Here is a 21,443-nt window from a genome sequence, read left to right as displayed (position 1 = left end):
ACCCGAACATCACGTGGTGCTCGTTAAGAGTAACGAGCATCCCGAACACCCTAATATTCGCCCGAGCATCAAGCTCGGACGAGTAGGTTCGCTCATCTCTACTAGGGAAATATGAAGGGCACCGCAAATACTGCATTTTCTGTGGCGTCTTCCTCACTATTGGTGCATTATTTTTGTGCCAATCGTGTTATTTTTTTAAATGCAGCATACTCAGAATATTTTTGCATGCTGCCTCCATAGCTATAATTAAAACTTTCAATGTGTCTTAAATAAAACACGTAACGGACTGTACTAAAAATAGGAAACGGCTACGATGACAAGCCCTTGTTGACTGCGCTATTCTATACTCCAAAAAACCCAGAAACAATCAGGAACCTTGTAAAGCGAACACCAAGAAGGTGCCCGTTTTCCAGTAGAAGTGAATGGCCGCATTTGTTTCCGTTTCGGGGATTCCGTCACAGCGCTGTCTTCATCAGCTGTCCTGGGACCACCAAGCAGAATCACATAGCGTGTACTATTAATCCTATGTGAACGCTCCCTTAAACTGAATTTAAACAAATCTGTATTTTCCCTTGAAATCAATGATGGAAAAAAATGGAAATGTTTCCATTTGAATACTTTCCATTTGTCTTCCGTTTTTTCAACAAGACCAATAGCGCAGCGTTCTGTGCTTATTCGTCTTGTAAAAAAAAACGGATCCACTTAAATTCATTTTAATTTCAGTTTCTCTATTCCAAAGATGGAACGGAGAAGCGGAAAGCCCCAACGCAGATGTGAATGGGTCATAATTAGAGATGAGCGAGCGTACTCGCTAAGGCAAACTACTCAAGCGAGTAGTGCCTTATGCGAGCACCAGCCCGCTCGTCTCAAAAGATTCGGGTGCCGGCGGGGAGCGGTGGGGGAGAGCAGGGAGGAAAGGGCGGGGGGGGGGGGGGAGATCTCTCCTTCACTCTCTCCGCCCTGCTCCCCCCTGCTCACTCCCGCAACTCACCGCTCCCCCCACTAGCACCCGAATCTTTTGAGACGAGCGGGCAGGTACTTGCATAAGGCACTACTGGCTCGAGTAGTTTGCCTTAGCGAGTACGCTCGCTCATCTCTAGTCATAATACAAGCAGCAATTGTATTAGCGGGAATCCTTCATATGGGGCTCTTAGGTCTTGTTCACATGAACGTCTGACTTCAGTGCCTGGAAAGAACAGACCAATTGTAATGCATGTGTATGTCCATGTGCACTGCATGGGTCCAGTTTTTTTTACTAACGTGGGATCCATGTATCAGCTTTTTATTGCTTGTGCTCACAAAAAAATTGGACCTCCTTCAGTTTCTTTTTAACTTTTTCATCAAAGATCCGTGAAAACCAAAGTGTACAGAATGTCCTCCATATGTGCTCCATCTGAGACGTTGGTCCAGAATAAGACATGTTGTGATCCTTTTTTTTTTCTTTTTTTAATTCTTTATTTCTCGTTTTCATTTTAATTACAATAAACATTAATCATAATCCAAAGCATATTCGTGTACTGATGCAGGGTACATACAAAAGCATCCATAAAGAAAACTTTAACCTCCTTCCCGACTCAAGACATTAATTACATTTTAGCTGGAAGTATGATTAACCTCAGTGCTTGGAGCCGTCTGATAGTTAAATTGGAACAGGTACCCTTTGTAGCATTTAAGCTGACTTTCAGCCCCGCTTCAAGTTCTTGTGCTAAAAAACACAAGATGTAACTAAAACTATCTCATTTGAGAACAAACAAATTTAACGACTAAACATAAAACACATTGGAGAACATTAGGAAGCAAGAGAGTGGAGGAAAGGGAGGAGGGGGACTCTATGTCCTCTGATAGTTGGTGTTTAGTAGCGTCCGATATTCCGACGAGTTCTGGAACTCAAACCATGTCTTCATGAACTTTTCCTGGGTGCCTCTGAGTGATGCTGTAAGGTCCTCCATCTCCATTATCCCCTGTATCCTGTTGAGCCACAGCGAGGGCAGGGTGGTCTGTTGCCAGAGTCCCGATATATAGGACCTCGCCGCGCTGACCAGGTGACGCACCACTGATGTCTTGTAATGTTGCGATCTTTTTTCTTTTAGTCTCTAAAGAAACCCATTCGTACAGCCCCATTGACTGTAATGGTTCAGTGTGCTGTCTGTGTGGCGATAACTTGGGGATAAATCACTCTCAGACCGCCATCTTTCCTCCATAAGATGGATGGCAACACAACAGGAATTCACTTCCAAACCGTGGCTTTTGGTCTCCTGATAGATGGGCAGGAAACACCCTTTTCCTGTCAGACACTTTGGACGGGTCTACTCTCAAGCTCCCTAGTGACCATTTCTGGTACTGCACCTACCACAGTGAGCAGTCAGCCCACGGACATGAAAATCACGTGTGAGAATAATCCCTTAGGGTTGTCATTCTTGCAGTGCAGGGTTTGTATTGTTTTACTTTTCATATCCATGAAGTTGTCTTCTTCTGATCCAGGGGTATTCTCTGCAGCATTCACTCCTCTAATACCTTTTGATTTGCAATGTCTTCCAGGATTGTGGTCATCGAACTCCGCACTGCTGTGTTGTTTGATTATGACTTTATCTCTAAACTATTCCTATGGCACTTCAGTCTGTACATGTACTCGTCTCTCAAATCAAGCACCCCCAATGGCAATAAGAAAGCGAGAGAGAGAGAGCTTTTTTTCTACCTCTAAAACATTTATAGATGTTGAACTCGTCTTTCCTTGATGCAACTTAAAAGCTTTTATGGAGTGTCTTATGTGTTCCAAATGCAAATGAGGATTAATTATAATTATCATAAGAAATATGAAGCAAAAAGAAATAAAAATAGCAAAATGTTTACTAGTTTCTAAGGGTGCAAGTATTGGGGGTGCAAAGGTGGGGGTCACACTTGGGCCCTGAAGCTTGACTTACCCCTCTGGTTGCTCTGACATATAAGTTGTGCTCTAATGGTAAAATATGTTATTAAACAATATGATATTCTAGAATTGTATCATAATTTGAATAATCCGCACTCTTCTCATTCCAGACATTGCCAATGTCTACAGCTCCCTGAGAGAGGTGGAGCAGACATGCAAGGAAGCCTCTGACATCCTGGAGTGTCGAATTGAGAAGTTACTTGAGGACATTTCTGACACACTGCTGGTGGACTTACCGGAAGGGGATACAATCACCGTTCCAGTTTTCTTGGAAAGAACGGAGAAGATCATTGCGTTAGCCGCGGAGACGTTGTCCATGTAGGTGTTTTTCTGTCCTTAAAGGGGTTGTCTCGCTCCGAAACGGGTTTTTTTTTCCATAGGCCCCCCGTTCGGCGCAGGACAACCCCAAGGGATGTGTTAAAAAAAATAATTTATATTACTTACCCGAATCCCCGCTCTGCGACGTCTTCCTTCTTCCTACTTCTTCCTTCACCAAGATGGCCACCGGGATCTTCACCCACGATGCACCGCGGGTCTTCTCCCATGGTGCACCGTGGGCTCTGTGCGGTCCATTGCCGATTCCAGCCTCCTGATTGGCTGGAATCGGCACACGTGACGGGGCGGAGCTACGATGACCAGCTCTCCGGCACAAGCGGCCCCATTCACCAGGAAGAAGACCGCACAGCGCAAGCGTGTCTAAAAACACCAGAAGAAAGCGAAATTAGACGGATCTATGGCGACGGGGACGCTAGCAACGGAGCAGGTAAGTGAATAACTTCTGTATGGCTCATATTTAATGCACGATGTACATTACAAAGTGCATTAATATGGCCATACAGAAGTGTATAACCCCACTTGCTGCCGCGAGACAACCCCTGTAATGTTCAAATAAGAGGCACTAAACACAAAGAAAGGGGCTAATGTAAAAGCCAGATGTGATTACTATTGTAGTCGGGAGGGGGGGGGGGGCTCCCTGTGTAGATACAAATGCTTGTCTTAAATTCCTGAATGCAATGAGAATTTAAATGTTCTTCACAGAGTAGACTAAGATTAAAATATTTAAATTTTATTCGGTTGAATTTAAAACACAAACCACAATAAGGGCACACAAGGGGGGCCATTAACAGAAATTAGCGGATACACTTCCCCAAGGTATAGGATATCCGCTATAGGACAGACAGACATAAAATGGTGTGTCAGGGCATGAGAAATGCACATGCCAAGTCGGAAATATGTTGCAAATATGCTAGTGTGCAGGAGCCCTGAAGATGCACTCAGAATATATGTTTTCAAGATATTGAATAATCTTCTGGAATTATTTTCTAGGCAAAGCAAACAGGTAGAGCTTTGCTTGTATGAAATGATTGATGCCCTTAGAAGCAAATTGAAGCCATCGGACAGGGACAACCTGCAGGTAAAAACCTTTTATTTTATTTAATTTATTTTTTTTACCATATTAGATAATTGTTTTCACAATTCATAATGAAATCATGATTTCATAAACTTAATCATGTGTAACACGTATTGTACACACTTATGAAATGTAGAAAGGCATGTTCACTCGGGTCATATTGTACTACTAGTAATTATTGGTGCAATGCGCCACACAGCTGTGCTACATGCTACATCCATTATGATCCCCACAGATCACACACACAGCTCTACTACATCCATCCTGATTCACACAGATACAGCTGTGGTACATCCATGCTGATTTCCAGACATCACCAGCTCCATAGACTCCTGGATACAGTGATCAACCCCTGGACATGTGATCCCTGACTCCGCCCACACAGGTGATCACATGATGGTGACATCATCACAGGTCCTGGTAGCTGCTGTAGGCTTATCCTGTATACAGTACTTTCTACCAAACTGCAAAGGGGCTCCTCCCACAGCAGTGACGTCACCACAGGTCCTTCAGCCTGCTGGATCTCTCTGGTGGTGGAAGGTCATGTCTTCTGTCCACGACCACTGAGTTGTCGGGGCTTGATTCACCTGGGAGTATATTGGCCGCTTTTTCACGCCCGGCTTATATACACTGCCCATCTGATGCATTGGTTTACAATGCATCAGTTCACATGGGCGTATTTCCGTGGCGTAAAAGCGCTTGGCTGGCCAAGTGCATTTCGACTGAGAGCCTTTATGCCACCAGTGGCTGCATACACTCCTATGGGAGCCTATGACAGCTACCGAAGAATGGAGGTGGGAGAGAGTTTAACAGCGTGACTGCTAAACTCCCACCCCCTTCCCTCCTCCTCTCTGCCCCTTGCTGGCCATTTGCAATGGGAGGGGGCAGGCATAGCTAAACAGTCTCCGCCCCGCCTAATGGCTTTACTGGCTCCGCGTATATGCGTCGGGCCAGGGCCGTCTGAACGGATGCACAAATGTTAGATTTGTGCGCCCTTTCACTCGTTTTTACGTCGCCGGCGGGCAAACTTAAAAATGCTGACGCCTGTGTGAATCCAGCCTGGGATAATAATGGTTTAGTTGTATTCTCATTTTGTTATTTTTGTCCTCCACTTCCAAGAGCCCTAATTTTGTTGTTCTTCTTTTGGTCGGGCTCTGTGTTTTATATATGTTGTAGGACCTGCGAAGACATCACGAGGGGGCCGAGCAATGACATCCCCAGGGGTGGAGCATGAGACGCGCGCACACACACACACACACACACACACACAAACATGCATACTCACGGTTAAGTGGTCATTAATAGTTTGACTACATATTGTAATCTGTCAACAAGTCTTGCGTTAATCATGTCTGTTGGTCCAAACAAAACCTCTAAATATGCATCCCAGTAGCTCCAATCACATAGATCCGGGTTTAAACTGGGTATGTACATAGTATATTTTGCCTGACCACTTGCTGGATGTACTTATGTCAGCGGTGATAAAACATTGGGTAGAATCGTTCAAAGTCTTTTGACTGACGAGGAAAATGTATCTCATGTCCTAAAGTATTTATTGTTTCTCATAATCAACAATTCTTAGAATGAGGACAAATGAAGTGTATGTGACAGTGACGCAGCGCCGTCTATCTATCATAGACTGCCATGATTGATCAAGAATATACAACATCGCTTACATCCTTCTGCTTATTGAAACACTTTTATTTCATAGGAATTCTTTGCTGCTGAAGACAACTCCATATATTTTTATTATGTAAAAATTAGTTAACTCTACAGCATTTACTTATTTACATCAATCTTAGGCTGCATTCCCACGAAGTATATCGGCTCGGTTTTCATGCCGAGCCGATATACGTTGTCCTCATGTACGGGGGGGGGGGGAGGATGGAAGAGCCGGGAGCAGCAGGAACTGAGCTCCCGCCCCCTCTCTGCCTCCTCTCCGCCCCTCTGCACTATTTGCAATGAAAGGAGGTGGGTGGGGGTGGGGCTAAGTTCCGAGAATTAGCCCTGCCCCCGGCCCGCCTCTCCCCATTGCAAATAGTGCAGAGGGGCGGAGAGGAGGCAGAGAGGGGACGGGAGCTCAGTTCCTGCTCCTGGCTCTTCCATCCCCACCCCCCCTCCTGTACATGAGGACAACGTATATCGGCTGGGCGTGAAAACCGAGCCGATATACATTCGTCTGAATGCAGCCTTATACAGTTCTAGTCTGCGTTATGGACTAGCACTGGCGCTGAAGGGGTGGCATGTAATGGGGACAGTTGCCTTGTCATAGTAGCACATAGTCACAAGTAAAGAGTAAACATACTTCAAACCTCAAGAGGTCTTGTACTGTAGAAGATTTTACAGCGCACCATTCAGTTATCGCCTGATATTTCTTGGCCCCTTGGAGTTCTACGGAGGACGGAATTATTGATACCAGTGGGATATAAGGGGGATCTTTTTCAACTTCTACAATGTTTATTACTATGTAGAGTAAGTATAGTGTGTATAACTAGTCCTATTGCCGGCTCATTTTTCCTTTTTTTCACCTTTTAGGCTTCATTTGCCTGTTTGCACCTAGACGCTAAGCAGAAAATTCGCTGCCAAGAATGTCTACCTTGTAGTTACTACAATGTGATGGGTCATTTGTGTCAGAAAAATACTGATTCTCTTGTCAAAAGTAAGTTCCTGTGGTTCTTCTGGTTTAATTAATTAATTACCTTTTAAAATTACATTATTTGACCAGCCTCAATTTTTTTTTTTATAAATCCTAGTTTTTGGATACACGATATGATGCTTGATTGGTACATAATTTGTCCATCCTGTACCGTTAGCTCAGGAACCTTTAAAAATAAATACACGGCGATCCTTCTATAGTTTTTGACCATTTTAGAGAATCTCCATAAAACATTTTACCATAAAGAACAGAAGGAAGACACTTGCAGATGAATGCAGGGCCGGTGAGAAAGCTCCATCCAAGGTGTTTCTTCTATAATACGTATCAGTTGTAATATTAGAGCCGGAGAGTTAAAGGGGTTGTCTCGCGGCAGCAAGTGGGTCTATACACTTCTGTATGGCCATAATAATGCACTTTGTAATATATATCGTGCATTAATTATGAGCCATACAGAAGTTATTCACTTACCTGCTCCGTTGCTAGCGTCCCCATCGCCATGGTGCCGTCTAATTCTGATGTCTTCTGGCGTTTTTAGACGCGCTTGCGCAGTCCGTGCTTCTGGCTGGTGAATGGGGCCGCTCGTGCCGGAGAGCTGGTCACCGCGTCATCATCGTAGCTCCGCCCCGTCACGTGTGCCGATTCCAGCCAATCAGGAGGCTGGAATCGGCAATGGAACGCACAGAGCCCATGGTGCACCATGGGAGAAGACCCGCGGTGCACCATGGGAGAAAACCGCAGTGCATCCCTGGGAAAGGACCGGCGGCCATCTTAGGGAGAAGATTTTTATAACTCCATATTTCGTCGGATCGGTGAGTAGCAAGCGGTTTAAAAACCGTTTTAATTTGCTATTTTTATGCCAGGGGGGTGACAGGGGGAATGGGCTAATGTAAAATTTTGATGTTTGCCGCGAGACAACCCCTTTAAGAGATACTTGAGTGAGTTGGATGTAGAACCATGAAGAACGTAAGACCCAAGTGAATAAAGTTATTGCTCACTGTTTGTATTACCGAGCTTGGTTCACTGTTTTACCTTGCTGAACTGCAGTTCTACAGCTGTTGTATCTTCCTCCTAACACTTTAAATTCTTTAGGTACAAAAGTGTCTTTAGATACCTTGAAACGTCGATTACAGACCGTCAGCTCCAAATACCAGACATCGAAGCTCGTGAAAGAGCAAGCCACCAATCCATTATTCAAGGCTAAGATTCACCTTGCCATCCCAAATGTTGTCATGCGACCTAGCCTGGAGGATATACAAGTAAGAAATGATGTATTTTAATAGAACACCAAGGAGTCATGTGATGATATAAAAGCAGAAACTCATAGGCCGAGTGCATTTACATGGGTCACGGAACTCCAAGGTGACTTCTAACTAAACAGGGTGATCATAATTAAAATATGAGAGATATCTACTGAGTATAGTTAAACCAAACTTGGTAATAATACTATCCAGGACTGGTGGAAGTGATCCATGTGAAAAAATTTGTTCTAAATGTCACCACCAGGGGTCAGTGTGGCACTGTGAGACATGTTAAATTAATTCAGAGAGACGGGAGAAACAATTTTTACTCCAGGATGCAGTTCTTACAAACATTTGAACTTCTACAGGAAAAGTTACAACACCCTATGTAGGCTTTTCAGCAACAACAAACAGAAGGCAATGCCACAGCTGTTGTTGCAAGGGACACATGCTGTTTCAACTTAAACATGGCCCGGTCAATACTGCTGAAAATCCTATTTCTAGTGGTGAGATTTGAACATTTTTTTTTTCACATGGATCGCTCTCGCATAACATGGATACTATTATTACAGAGCTTGGGTCAATTAGGCCCCGTAGATGTCAATCGAGACATTTCTAAATACGGCTACTTTAACTATGATGACCCTATACTTTCTAAGTTATGGTAGGAAGTACATTATTCCTTGTAATACACATGTCAACTGCCGCAGCACCTTCTTTTGAGGAATAAGCTTCCTGTTGTCCGTCACTGATATGAAATTGCCCAATTCCTTTCCAAAACCTGATCTGCTGCTGAGACGTGTATTATCATGTGTTGCAGCAAGAGGGGTACAGTGCAATTATTGTTCAGAATCGTTCAAATTCCCATGCTCCCGCAGCAGTCTGAACGGCAATCGTCCCGTGTAAATGCATGCAGCGACTGAATGAGAATTATTCAGTCGTTCAGAGTTACAGCAGTCGGTCACTTCTGAACAACTGTCTGCTTACTATGAATGGAGGCGGGTGGGAGGGGAGCGCTCTCTGGTCGCCCCGCCTCTATTGGGGCAGCACTCCGAGGGATACCGGCGATACTCGCTCCGGTGTAACAGCACAGACCGAGCATCACTGGTACGAGTATCGGCATCGTCTCGTCCCATGTAAATGAACCATAACACTACAGTTGCTTAAGACCTTTTTTTATTAGACGTACATCAGTCAATCAGTGGGTTGGTTTAGGAGGAGAACTCTCTTTAAAATCGGTCTAACAGACAATTCTGTAAGCAGTGTCTATATAATGGCATTCCTTTCAGTTTCTGATATATATATATATATATATATATATATATATATATTAGTGTATGTATGTGTATATATATATATATTTTTTTTTTCTTGTATGTTCTTTTTGAGATGTGTAATGCTCTGTCATTACTTTTCATCTGACATGCTGCTCTCACATTACAATTTTATCCCATTCTATTTCAGAGTGCCGTAAATAAGGCCATAAATATCATTTTGTCAGTAGCCAAGGACATTCCTCTGTGGAACTTTGCACATCTACATCACAAGCAGCAGCAGGTAATATATAGTGTATTTCAGCCATTGGGATTGTGTATTAAGGCTGATTGATTCTTGCAGCTGGACTGTTATGATTCGGATTTTCTTATGCTCAGGAGGGTAAAATGAGTTAGTAAGCGTCACAGCCCACTGTTCCCCCATTACCTCTGCCTGGCATCCCCCTCTTCTCTCTGGATCTGAAGGGGTTGGCATCCTGCTTGCCCCCATCGCTCTTCACTTTGGGTTTTTCGTGTCCAACACATCGCCCACCCGCTCTCCTACTTGACTCTGTATTGATGCCTCACAGACGTGCGCTGACTTTTGGCTTCTTATAGGATCAGCACACACTAAAGCACCGCCTCTCCGGCCAATGGCAGGAAGCAAGGGGTAAAGGAGCAGCCGAAACGCATTGGGACAGATGGACCAGCAGCAAGGAAGTAGATCAGTGTGGAGTTTTCATTCGGCTGGGTTACGCGTTTCAGCATTGGATTAATGCCTTCGTCTGACCCTGATCACAAAATAAAAATGAACAGCTTAAAATAAATGTTAAAAACGTGGGGAAAAGGGGAGCGTATGGCATCACATGTCCCACCCGCCATATACAAAGCAAGGCTTGTAAATGAATTGGCCATAGTAGTCATTAATGAAACCATATATAGATGTAGTATTCAATAAGTTAGTAAAAACATATAGGTCAGGGTTTCCCAAAGTGTGCTCTGCGGAGCCCTTGGGTCTAATTCCCCAATCCACTCATCCCTGTAGCGGTGTCTGGATAGTCTGTACTGAGGAAATCAGCATGCAGGACCTGCGATCAGCATAGCAACACGGATCACATGAGACAGCTTTGGTCATGTGATCCACGTTGCTATGCCGACCACAGATCCTGCATGCTGATTTCCTTAATACAGGCTGTCGGGACACCGTTACAGGAGTGAGTAGAGCTGGGACCAATGGCGGATTATAATAGGGGTGATTTGGGCAACTTTCTCGGGCTTGAGACTCCAAGGGGGCCCAGAGCTGTCCCAATTGCTGCTATTGTAATCTGCACTGCTAAAACTCTCCCTGCATCTGAAGAGCATAGAGGCAATGGGCGACCCTATTACTACTGGGGCGGCAATGAGGAACCCTATTACTGGGGCCGCAATGGGGGACCCTATCATTATTGGGATAGCAATGGGGGTTCATATCACTATTGGGGTGGCAAAGGGGGACCCTATCCCTACTAGAGCTGTAATAGGGGTCACTATTACTAATGGGGCCAATGTAGGGGACACTATTACTGCTGGGGCCAATATTGCAGGAGCTATTACTACTGGGGCCGCAATAGGGGTCACTATTAGTACTGGGGCCAATATAGGTGATGCTACTTCTACCGGGTATGTCTTATTTTCAGGGAAACAGGGTACTACTGGGGCCAATATAGGGGACGTTACTACTACTAATGGTGCTACCAATATAGGGGGTCACTATTACAACATGAGGCGGATTTGCTGCGGAATTTACAGTAGCAGCAGAGTTGATGATATTTTGAATATCTCATTCACATGCTGTGGATAAAAATTGCATTTGATTCCGCAGCATGTTAATGTGAAATATAATTTTATAGCAGTAGTCTATCCTTTTTATAATAACGGAGGTAAAAATCATATGTTGTGATGAGCCAAGCCCCTAACCACTCCCCTGACCACACCTTCGGTCCTGCTTTCCTGGGGCTCCACGAGAAACGTTTGTTTCAAAAAGGCTGAAAAAGTTTTGGGAACCACTGATCTAGATTGATAACCAATATAATCCAGAAATAATAATACACATCTATAAAACACTGATGCCAATCAGCTCATCAATATTGAAATAAGAAATGTAGGAAAATATTTAAAAACAGAAATATTATGTTAATTAAATTGATGACAGCGAGTGTGAGCAATGAAAATGAATGACAGAGTAGTTAATATGAAAGCAGTGATATAAATATGAGACATAAGTGAAAATATAGGGGAAGTGTAAGACCTAAAACGGACATAAAACACAGTGAGTATATCTGTAATGGACTACAGGTGAAAATAGATGAATTTTTTTTTTTTCTTAGAAAAATTTTGTTGAAATAAAATGTAATAAATAGAACAGGAGATATTCAAATATGTACATACATAAAAGAAGGAAAGGAAGACAAAAGAAGGAAAAAAAATAAATAAATATATATATATAATAATAATAATCTTTATTTGTATAGCGCCAACTTATTCCGCAGCGCTTATATATACACTACCGTTCAAACGTTTGGGGTCACCCAAACAATTTTGTGTTTTCCATGAAAAGTCACACTTATTCACCACCATGCGTTGTGAAATGAATAGAAAATAGAGCCAAGACATTGACAAGGTTAGAAATAATGATTTGTATTTGAAATAACATTGTTTTTACATCAAACTTTGCTTTCGTCAAAGAATCCTCCTTTTGCAGCAATTACAGCATTGCACACCTTTGACATTCTAGCTGTTAATTTGTTGAGGTAAGCTTGAGAAATTGCACCCCACGCTTCTAGAAGCATCTCCCACAAGTTGGATTGGTTGGATGGGCACTTCTGGCGTACCATACGGTCAAGCTGCTCCCACAACAGCTCAATGGGGTTCAGATCTGGTGACTGCGCTGGCCACTCCATTACCGATAGAATACCAGCTGCCTGCTTCTGCTGTAAATAGTTCTTGCACAATTTGGAGGTGTGTTTAGGGTCATTGTCCTGTTGTAGGATGAAATTGGTTCCAATCAAGCGCTGTCCACTGGGTATGGCATGGCGTTGCAAAATGGAGTGATAGCCTTCCTTATTCAGAATCCCTTTTACCCTGTACAAATCTCCCACCTTACCAGCACCAAAGCAACCCCAGACCATCACATTACCTCCACCATGCTTAACAGATGGCGTCAGGCATTCTTCCAGCATCTTTTCATTTGTTCTGCGTCTCACAAACGTTCTTCTTTGTGATCCAAACACCTCAAACTTGGATTCATCCGTCCACAACACTTTTTTCCAGTCTTCCTCTGTCCAATGTCTGTGTTCTTTTGCCCATCTTAATCTTTTTCTTTTATTGGCCAGTCTCAGATATGGCTTTTTCTTTGCCACTCTGCCCTGAAGCCCAAAATCCCGCAGCCGCCTCTTCACTGTAGATGTTGACACTGGTGTTTTGCGGGTACTATTTAATGAAGATGCCAGTTGGGTACCTGTGAGGCGTCTGTTTTTCAAACTGGAGACTCTAATGTGCTTATCTTCTTGCTTAGTTGTGCAACGCGGCCTCCCACTTCTTTTTCTACTCTGGTTAGAGCCTGTTTGTGCTGTCCTCTGAAGGGAGTAGTACACACTGTTGTAGGAAATCTTCAATTTCTTAGCAATTTCTCGCATGGAATAGCCTTCATTTCTAAGAACAAGAATAGACTGTCGAGTTTCAGATGAAAGTTCTCTTTTTCTGGCCATTTTGAGCGTTTAATTGACCCCACCAATGTGATGCTCCAGAAACTCAATCTGCTCACAGGAAGGTCAGTTTTGTAGCTTCTGTAACGAGCTAGACTGTTTTCAGATGTGTGAACATGATTGCACAAGGGTTTTCTAATCATCAATTAGCCTTCTGAGCCAATGAGCAAACGCATTGTACCATTAGAACACTGGAGTGATAGTTGCTGGAAATGGGCCTCTATACACCTTTGTAGATATTGCACAAAAAACCAGACATTTGCAGCTAGAATAGTCATTTACCACATTAGCAATGTATAGAGTGCATTTGTTTAAAGTTAGGACTAGTTTAAAGTTATCTTCATTGAAAAGTACAGTGCTTTTCCTTCAAAAATAAGGACATTTCAATGTGACCCCAAACTTTTGAACGGTAGTGTATATATATATGATTATATATATATAATGTGTATATAATAAGTATATTGAAGACAACACTGCTCTCTCCTTTGCTATGAGGAAATCCCAAGGGATATTCCCATAGGGCAGAAAAAGTGGGTGAGGCTTAAGAGTGGGCAAGGCTATATGGATTCTCACAGAGATTCCCTATAGCAAACCATAGAGTGGGCAGAGCTGGATAGGCGGTGCTAGGGGTGAATTCCTCTAGCCCCACCCCCTTCCCCCATGCTCTCGGAGAAAGCCCTTGGGGGAAGCCCTGTAACTCTGTCCCCTTCTCTCTCTCCGCTATAGGGAATTCCCTTGGAGAGAGAGGGTGAGGGAGTCCCCTAGTGCCCCCGCTGCTGGACAATTGCCCAGCAGCGGGGCAGGAGAAATACCCGGCTGCTTACAGCAGGACATTTAAAAGATGCTGCCCGGAAGCTCTTTTTAAATATCCTGTTGTAAATTGCTGTTAGTCCCTGTGGGGATTAACGGAACCCCCGGGGAGTCCCCTCATCCGCGTGGGGACTAGCAGGAGTTTACAGCGGGACATTTAAAATGTGCTTCTGGCCACCACCTTTTAAATGTCCCGCTGTAAGCAGCGGGGAATCTATTCCCAGCGCAGGAGTTTCCATAAACCCCTGCTCCCATAGGAGTCAATTGAAACTCCTCCACAGCGCGCTACATTGTAGCCACGCATTTCCTATCTTTGTTAGGTGCACTCCGTTTAGCACACCTACATTCTCCCATGTGAGCGCTTCTATAGGCACCCATTGGTTCTTTTCGAAGTGCTTTTGTCTGACCGAGCCCTTGGAGATATTGGAATAATGCTTATTGATACAGTTGCGCCATAGCTATATTGTCCATCCTGCGTACTGAGGGTTATAGGGCATTGTATTACATAAACCACGGATTATTTTCACTAATTTTTAGTGGGTTTTATAATAAACAAAGAATAACAAAAAGTTGACATAGTTTTGCGTTTGAATACAATTTCCGTACCGTGACATAAATATTATAAACTTACAGTGCGTTGCTGAATAGTAATGAGGCTAATGTTCCTTCTTACAGAAGAAAAGAACATTGCTGCCAGGTTAACGCAGTGCGGGACTTGAGTACTAGATATCAACTGGGAACCAGAAACTAGAAACTTGTGTGTATCACTTGATGGCTGTTATCTTATGGCAAAAGGATCTGTTCGGGAAAGGGGAGGTGGTGGGGGGGGGGGGGGGTGGGTGTCTGCCAGATCAATCCAATCCCCCTGTCAACATTAACATTTTTTATCCCTGAAATGTCCTTCGACATACGGTCAAACACTGGGGTCAGACTTTTAGCAGACTTGTACTATAACAGACAACTGCTACCATTCTCTTCAATTCAGGGAAAATATAAAATTCCCTCTTCTGAGTTTTATACGTTCCTCCAAATAATAAACCATCTTCGCACAGACCCAGCCACGTAAATCAATAGTCCAACGATTTTAAAAGACTAACTATTAGAGATGAGCGAACGTACTCGGATAGGCACTACTCGTCCGAGTAATGTGCCTTATCCGAGTACCGCTGTACTCGGGGCTAAAGATTCGGGACGCGCTGCGGAGCGGGGAGCTGCAGGGGAGAGCGGGGAGGAACGGAGGGGAGATCTTTCTCTCCTTCTCTCCCGCCCGCTCTGCCCCACTCCCCACTGCGACTCACCTGTCAGCAGCGGAGCGTCCCGAATCTTTCAGCACGAGTACAGCGGTACTCGGATAAGGCACATTACTCGGACGAGTAGTGCTTATCCGAGTACGTTCGCTCATCTCTACTAACTATCTAATACTCTTACCCAACAGAACAAATCACAGATTCTGATCCACACTTTATGTAACATTTTATAGCTAACTCCTCCTGAGTTGGTCGATCAGACTGTAAAATATGCATCCAGAATTAAAGGTGGTAACGAAGTAATGTAAGTACTTCGAGAGCTGGAGGTTTAATTTGTTGAGTTAACATAGTTACTTTACATACTACATGGTTAATTAAACCCCCTGGGTATCTTTTGTGTCTGAAACGGTTGGCGATCATCTTGGACTGTTCTAAGAATTTATCATCCTTAGAACAGTTCTTGTAAATGAGCTTCAATTGGCTATAGGGAATATTAATCAGCCAAGGTCGATAATGAGTGCTAACCAAATTCAAGTAGCTATTGACGTCCACATTCTTACAATGGGTGCTAGTTTGTAATTAACCCTTGTTGTCCCTATATATATTTAAATCCAAAAAGTCAATGTGTTCAGTTGAGGATTTGTGAGTAAAGGAAAGACCAAAGTTGTTGTTATTAAGCCATCTCATGAAGTCATCTGTACGGAGGAGACTACGTTAAGTTGTGGCACTATTACAACGATCCAGGGTGAGAGTTTCTACTCCTGCTTGATGTCAAATCTCTAAGGTATCTACACATTGGAACACCGCTTTTTTTTTCAATTTTTAGATCTCCAGCCAGTGGACTGTCATAGGCTTTTTTAAGAACCCCCATCATCCAGTGCCTGAACAATAGAGTTTCTGTTTAATTTTTTTTTTACCACTATCATTTGGCTTTGTCCCAGCTTATTTCTGACTATATTGCTTGGTTCCCTTCCTGACATCTGCCTGTCTTCTATACGTGACTGAATATTGCTTCCTGTGACCCTATGTCCATCTGGCTGCAATTTCTGCCTGCCGTCTTGCCATCACATATTGAAGTTTTTCATTGATCTACACATCAGTTTTTACTAATAAAGACTATTCTGGGGGTGGCAACCTAGTAAATCCCTGTAGGAAAATCCATACCTTCTTGTAGGGCTTTAGGGCGAAGAACTCACAGTCCCTTAGAATATGCACCCCAATTTAGCCTACGTCAAATCTGTTAGCAACCCAGTGGCTCCACATCATCTACAGTGGACCTTGTGTCAACTAGAAGAGCTTCCATGAATTGTTTCCTAGTGGCCTCCACTTGGGACTACTTAACAAATACCATATAACACAAGGTAGCCCCTTCATTTGAAAGAATGCTGTAATAACTTCTGAACTAGTTATCAAATGTTTTGATGGGAAATCTGTCCCATTTGTTGGAAAAAAGTCTCATATTTAAGTTTTTTACATTTTAGTCTTGAATGTCTGCACAGAGAAAAATAAATCTGATCCAGTTTGGGTCCAGTGTTGCCTGCTAGAGATGAGCGAGCATACTCGCTAAGGCAAACTACTCGAGCGAGTAGGGACTTATTCGAGTACCTGCCCGCTCGTCTCTAAAGATTCGGGTGCCGGCGGGGGGCGGGGAGCGGCGGGAAGGAACGGAGGGGAGATCTCTCTCTCCCTCCCTGCTCCCCGGTCCTCCCTTCTCACCTCCGCAACTCGCCACTCTCCCCTGCCGGCACCCGAATCTTTAGAGACGAGCGGGCAGGTACTCGAATAAGTCCCTACTCGCTCGAATAGTTTACCTTAGCGAATACGCTCGCTCATCTCTATTGCCTGCCCCTCCACTTCCAGCCCGGTTCCAAAACCGGGTTACATGGTATGAATTCTTCCTCCCACCTCTCATTGTCATTACTTGGGGCTGCTGACATCCCCAATAAAAAGTGGTGGCTAAAGAAACTATATGATGTGACCCGATGCTGGAACTGGGTCGGAAGTAGAGGTTTTCGACACTGACGGAGCGGGACCGAATTCAGTTTTTTCTCTCTCGCTAGACAACCTCTTTAAGGCAATGGGAAGATAATTAAAAATTCCCATGCCTCCAGCAAGTTATGGAAAAAGCCATTCATATCTTTGTACCCATCTCCCTATGAGTGTTGGGATTGCAAAAATATCATGATGCCCAATGAATCGAGGACCTTTATATCCGCCACCTGTTTTTCAGGGTGTATTGGAATTAAGCCACTCTTGTGATCTATGTTTTATTGCCCTGGAAAGCATTAACGTCTTACTGATACAATCCTAGATTGTGGTTACACATTTTTTACCCCCTTACTGATTGATTGGACTAAGCAAACTTCAATAAAGTGTTTTTTTTTCTTTTTACTGAATTAGACTTTTATGTGTCGTCCTGATCTTGGTCTTTAAAATCCCTCCATCATTTGGCTCCACGGGGCTTTTCCTGTTTGTAATTGTTAAGACTTGTCCTGTCATGTTTGCTAGTAAAGTAGGTGACATTTCTGTCCTCGTGAAGACCTACCGCAGCTTTCCATTCTCATTACATCAGACTACAGAGGATTCTGACTTGAAATACAAATTATATTTTAATTGGTAAAGTAAAGAGAATGCGAAATTTGTAAAAACAGAACTAAAATGACTATTCCATTAAGTCTACTTTATAAGAATTAATCTAAAATAATATTCATAAGAATTAAGCCACACGGCGATGGCTTTGCATAATCTACGGCAATTATTTCATTTTCTATGTGGAAAGGAATTTATTCAGGCCGGTAATTTAGCATTTTTCAATTAGTCATTTTGTTCAGCAAACTGTGTACTTCCCAATTAAGTTCTGATTTATTTCCTATCATGTTAATTTTCACTAGAAGGGCATTGACACAGCATTAAGTATGTATGCCGGTTTTCATGAGCTGCGCTTAATATGGAAAGGAGTTCTGGTGAAGGAAGTAGTAAGAGATGAGACATTGTATTGTGTTGGAGTTTAAGTTCGTTGTTTTCTGTTATGAGATCTAAGCGGTCCGTTTAGTATTTGATCCCGCGGATTCCTGCAGATTGATTGTTTGACTTTTCTGTTTTTAATAACTTTCTAGTTGGAGCAAAATGCGGCTAGAGATCTGGGAGATGAACTGACCAAGATGGTGGTGCTGAAACCATTGGACAAGCAAATCACCGAACACAAAGATGTGACCAAAGTTGTAGCCAACCTCAGCTCCATCGTCCTGTTACTTAAAACAGATGCAACTGACGTCCTGAACAGTTTTACTACATTTTCCGGAATCTGGAACCAGGTAGGACAGTTCTAACTGAGGGTTGTCCCTGCATATAAAAGTATCATCCACATAAACCACAATAACTATGTAGACACTATGAGACGTACAAAAACGGGACAGCGCCCACCCGAAAAAGTCTAAAGGCAAGAGCAAGAAGTGGGAACAGACTCACGTAGGTGTGGTGGAATCGCCCCCAAGATGTCGGAGCGTACCACAACACCTAAATCAATAAACTACCATAGTGAATGTAGCCCCACAATGCCTTTCCATGGCTTTGTGCTCCAGGTATGTAGGCAAGTAAGATCAGCGGCACACCCTTCGGATGTACCCTGTATGACTGCATAGGTTGCATATCTCTAATGCCCATTTTAGACAAATCAATTCTTGTTTGAATGAACGAGTGACGTCACCGCTAACTAATTCGCACTCGTGCAGAATGTTTAGACAGGCAGACCATCGTTAAGAATAGTTCACTTCTCGGTCAGTGTCTCACATTCCTATGGATACACAGAGGGAAGAGGGTTTAAACACAATGAGAAGTGAACGAGCCAATGATGATTTTTCGTAGTGCTGAAACTGAATGACGAACGGAAAGTGCACAATTTTCATTCGTTGTTTGGTCGTTAACTAGTGTTTAAACCAAACTACTATTTTTCTCTTTTGCTCATTTTAATGATTTTTCTGAATGATCATTACGTCTAGACAAACCTTAAGGCTGTCCCTGAGGACATCATGTCCCCATAAAATAACCTTTGTGGTACAGATTTATGAGCACTGATCACCTAGTTCTCCTATTGTGAATCTACCTAAATTTAATGTCCGTCCCTTTTAATTTTGCATTCCATAGGATGTTGATGAAAAAGTGAAAGACTTTCTAGATACCAACCCAGTAATGTCCGAATTTCGAAGTCAACTGAATTATTATTCGGTAAGCAAACAATTAGTCGCACCCTCAAGTTCCAGTATCATGACCTCCATATAGTAAGTTCTTATGATGTCTCATGTTCCTGTTTTCTTTACAGCAATTGGAAACACAAATCAATGAACTTCCCGGTCACTGCATTGTAGGGTCTGTTGACTTTTCCACCGATTGTCTGAAAATGGCCTTGGTTCAGGAGTGCCGCAGGTGGAAGAGAGCAATCGGCTCAGCTCTGAATAAAAAGGCTGCCATGGACATGGATGAGATTTATTCATTTATTGATAATCTTAGTAAGAGATTGAACAGACCAATTAATGACCTTGATGATGTCCGTGGAGCAATGGGTGCCTTGAAAGAAATCAGGGAGTCAGAAATTAAAATTGACATGATGATCGGCCCGATTGAGGAGTCCCATAGCCTCCTGGTAAAATATGATCTTCTATTTCAAGATGGCAATGCTGAGCGTGTAGATGGATTGGCTTATGCTTGGAAGAACTTAAACACACAGGTAGGCTGACCATGATTACAAAGCGTATTATAAAGTATACGGACGATATTCCTTCTACCGGTCCTACTAATTATTTAACGCCCTTTTTGTCAGGTTGTTCAAACCCAGAATTTACTTATTAAAGTGCAACCAGAGATGAAAACGGATTTACTGGATGGTGTCAAGAAATTCCAGGTCGATGCTGCCGACTTTTACAAAGACTATGATCTATCGTAAGTAATGTAGCTCATTACTTCTTGGTGTCGTGGGCATTATTGAAGAGCTGGTGGCCTGTTTTATATGATTTGTATCCTGTATTTTTCCCCATTTTCCCCCTGTGCAGGGTCTACACCTGATTCTCAATCCTCTCAGTAGTGGGGGGAGAAGTCTGACTGCTGTGCTGTGTTTTATAGACTGTGCACAGAGAACTGCAGATTCTGGTCTCTTCATGTCTGAAACACACATATAAAATCATTGTGTATGACTGTGTACAGCAATAGTGAGCAGTGGAGATGTGATTACTCTAGCTTGAACAGTGTAATTAGTAACTTACTATTAGCTTGCAGGCAGTGTCTGTGTGAGTTTCTCCTTCTCTCCTTCCCCTCTCCTTTGCCCTGTTTTTCATATAGTTCTATGACCATGGTGACTCATCTCCCTCTTCCGCCTTTTTTTCCACATCATTGCTTCTCTTTTGTCAATCACTTCACAGTAGGCAGTGGACAGCAAGGTAGGAGGAAGAGAGATCGCAAGTGGCCAGCTCTTCTCCCTCTTCTCTGCTCTCATAGAGTTCAGTAAGCATGATGACTCATTCTCCTCCCCCACATCTTGTTCTATTTGATCGTCTTGGCTTAAAGGGGTTGTCCCGCGGCAGCAAGTGGGTCTATACACTTCTGTATGGCCATATTAATGCACTTTGTAATGTACATTGTGCATTAATTATAAGCCATACAGAAGTTATCAAAAGTTTTATACTTACCTGCTCCGTTGCTGGCGTCCTCGTCTCCATGGTGCCGACTAATTTTCGGCCTCTAATGGCCAAATTAGCCGCGCTTGCGCAGTCCGGGTCTTCTGCTGTCTTCAATGGGGCCGCTCGTGCAGAATGCCGGCTCCGTGTAGCTCCGCCCCGTCACGTGCCGATTCCAGCCAATCAGGAGTCTGGAATCGACAATGGACCGCACAGAAGCCCTGCGGTCCACAGAGAGACAGGATCCCGGCGGCCATCTTCAGCAGGTGAGTATGAAGACGCCGGACCGCCGGGATTCGGGTAAGTACTACCCGGTGTGTCTTTTTAACCCCTGCATCGGGGTTGTCTCGCGCTGAACGGGGGGGTTAAAAAAAAACAAAAAAACGTTTCGGCGCGGGACAACCCCTTTAAGTCACACACTTGACAGAGGCAGTGGACAGTCAGCTAGGAGAAATGGAGACCACAAGTGGCCAGCACTTTAGAGGCATTTTGC

General features: G+C 43.5%; 1 protein-coding gene across 1 annotated transcript in view; it reads left to right on the top strand.

Annotated features, from left to right (window-relative positions):
* Positions 1-21,443, top strand: part of LOC136578989 (dynein axonemal heavy chain 5-like) — a 363,128-nt gene that overhangs the window by 77,616 nt on the left and 264,069 nt on the right. The window contains exons 22-30 of the mRNA XM_066579223.1: positions 3,037-3,244; positions 4,253-4,340; positions 6,873-6,996; positions 8,083-8,249; positions 9,696-9,788; positions 18,401-18,598; positions 19,428-19,508; positions 19,603-20,007; positions 20,101-20,219. Coding sequence (XP_066435320.1) covers positions 3,037-3,244; positions 4,253-4,340; positions 6,873-6,996; positions 8,083-8,249; positions 9,696-9,788; positions 18,401-18,598; positions 19,428-19,508; positions 19,603-20,007; positions 20,101-20,219 — 1,483 coding nt within the window. The remainder of the gene's footprint in view (positions 1-3,036; positions 3,245-4,252; positions 4,341-6,872; positions 6,997-8,082; positions 8,250-9,695; positions 9,789-18,400; positions 18,599-19,427; positions 19,509-19,602; positions 20,008-20,100; positions 20,220-21,443) is intronic.

Source organism: Eleutherodactylus coqui, chromosome 9, assembly GCF_035609145.1.
Source record: "Eleutherodactylus coqui strain aEleCoq1 chromosome 9, aEleCoq1.hap1, whole genome shotgun sequence".
NCBI lineage: Eukaryota > Metazoa > Chordata > Amphibia > Anura > Eleutherodactylidae > Eleutherodactylus > Eleutherodactylus coqui.
This window is presented reverse-complemented; position numbering and strand designations above follow the sequence as displayed.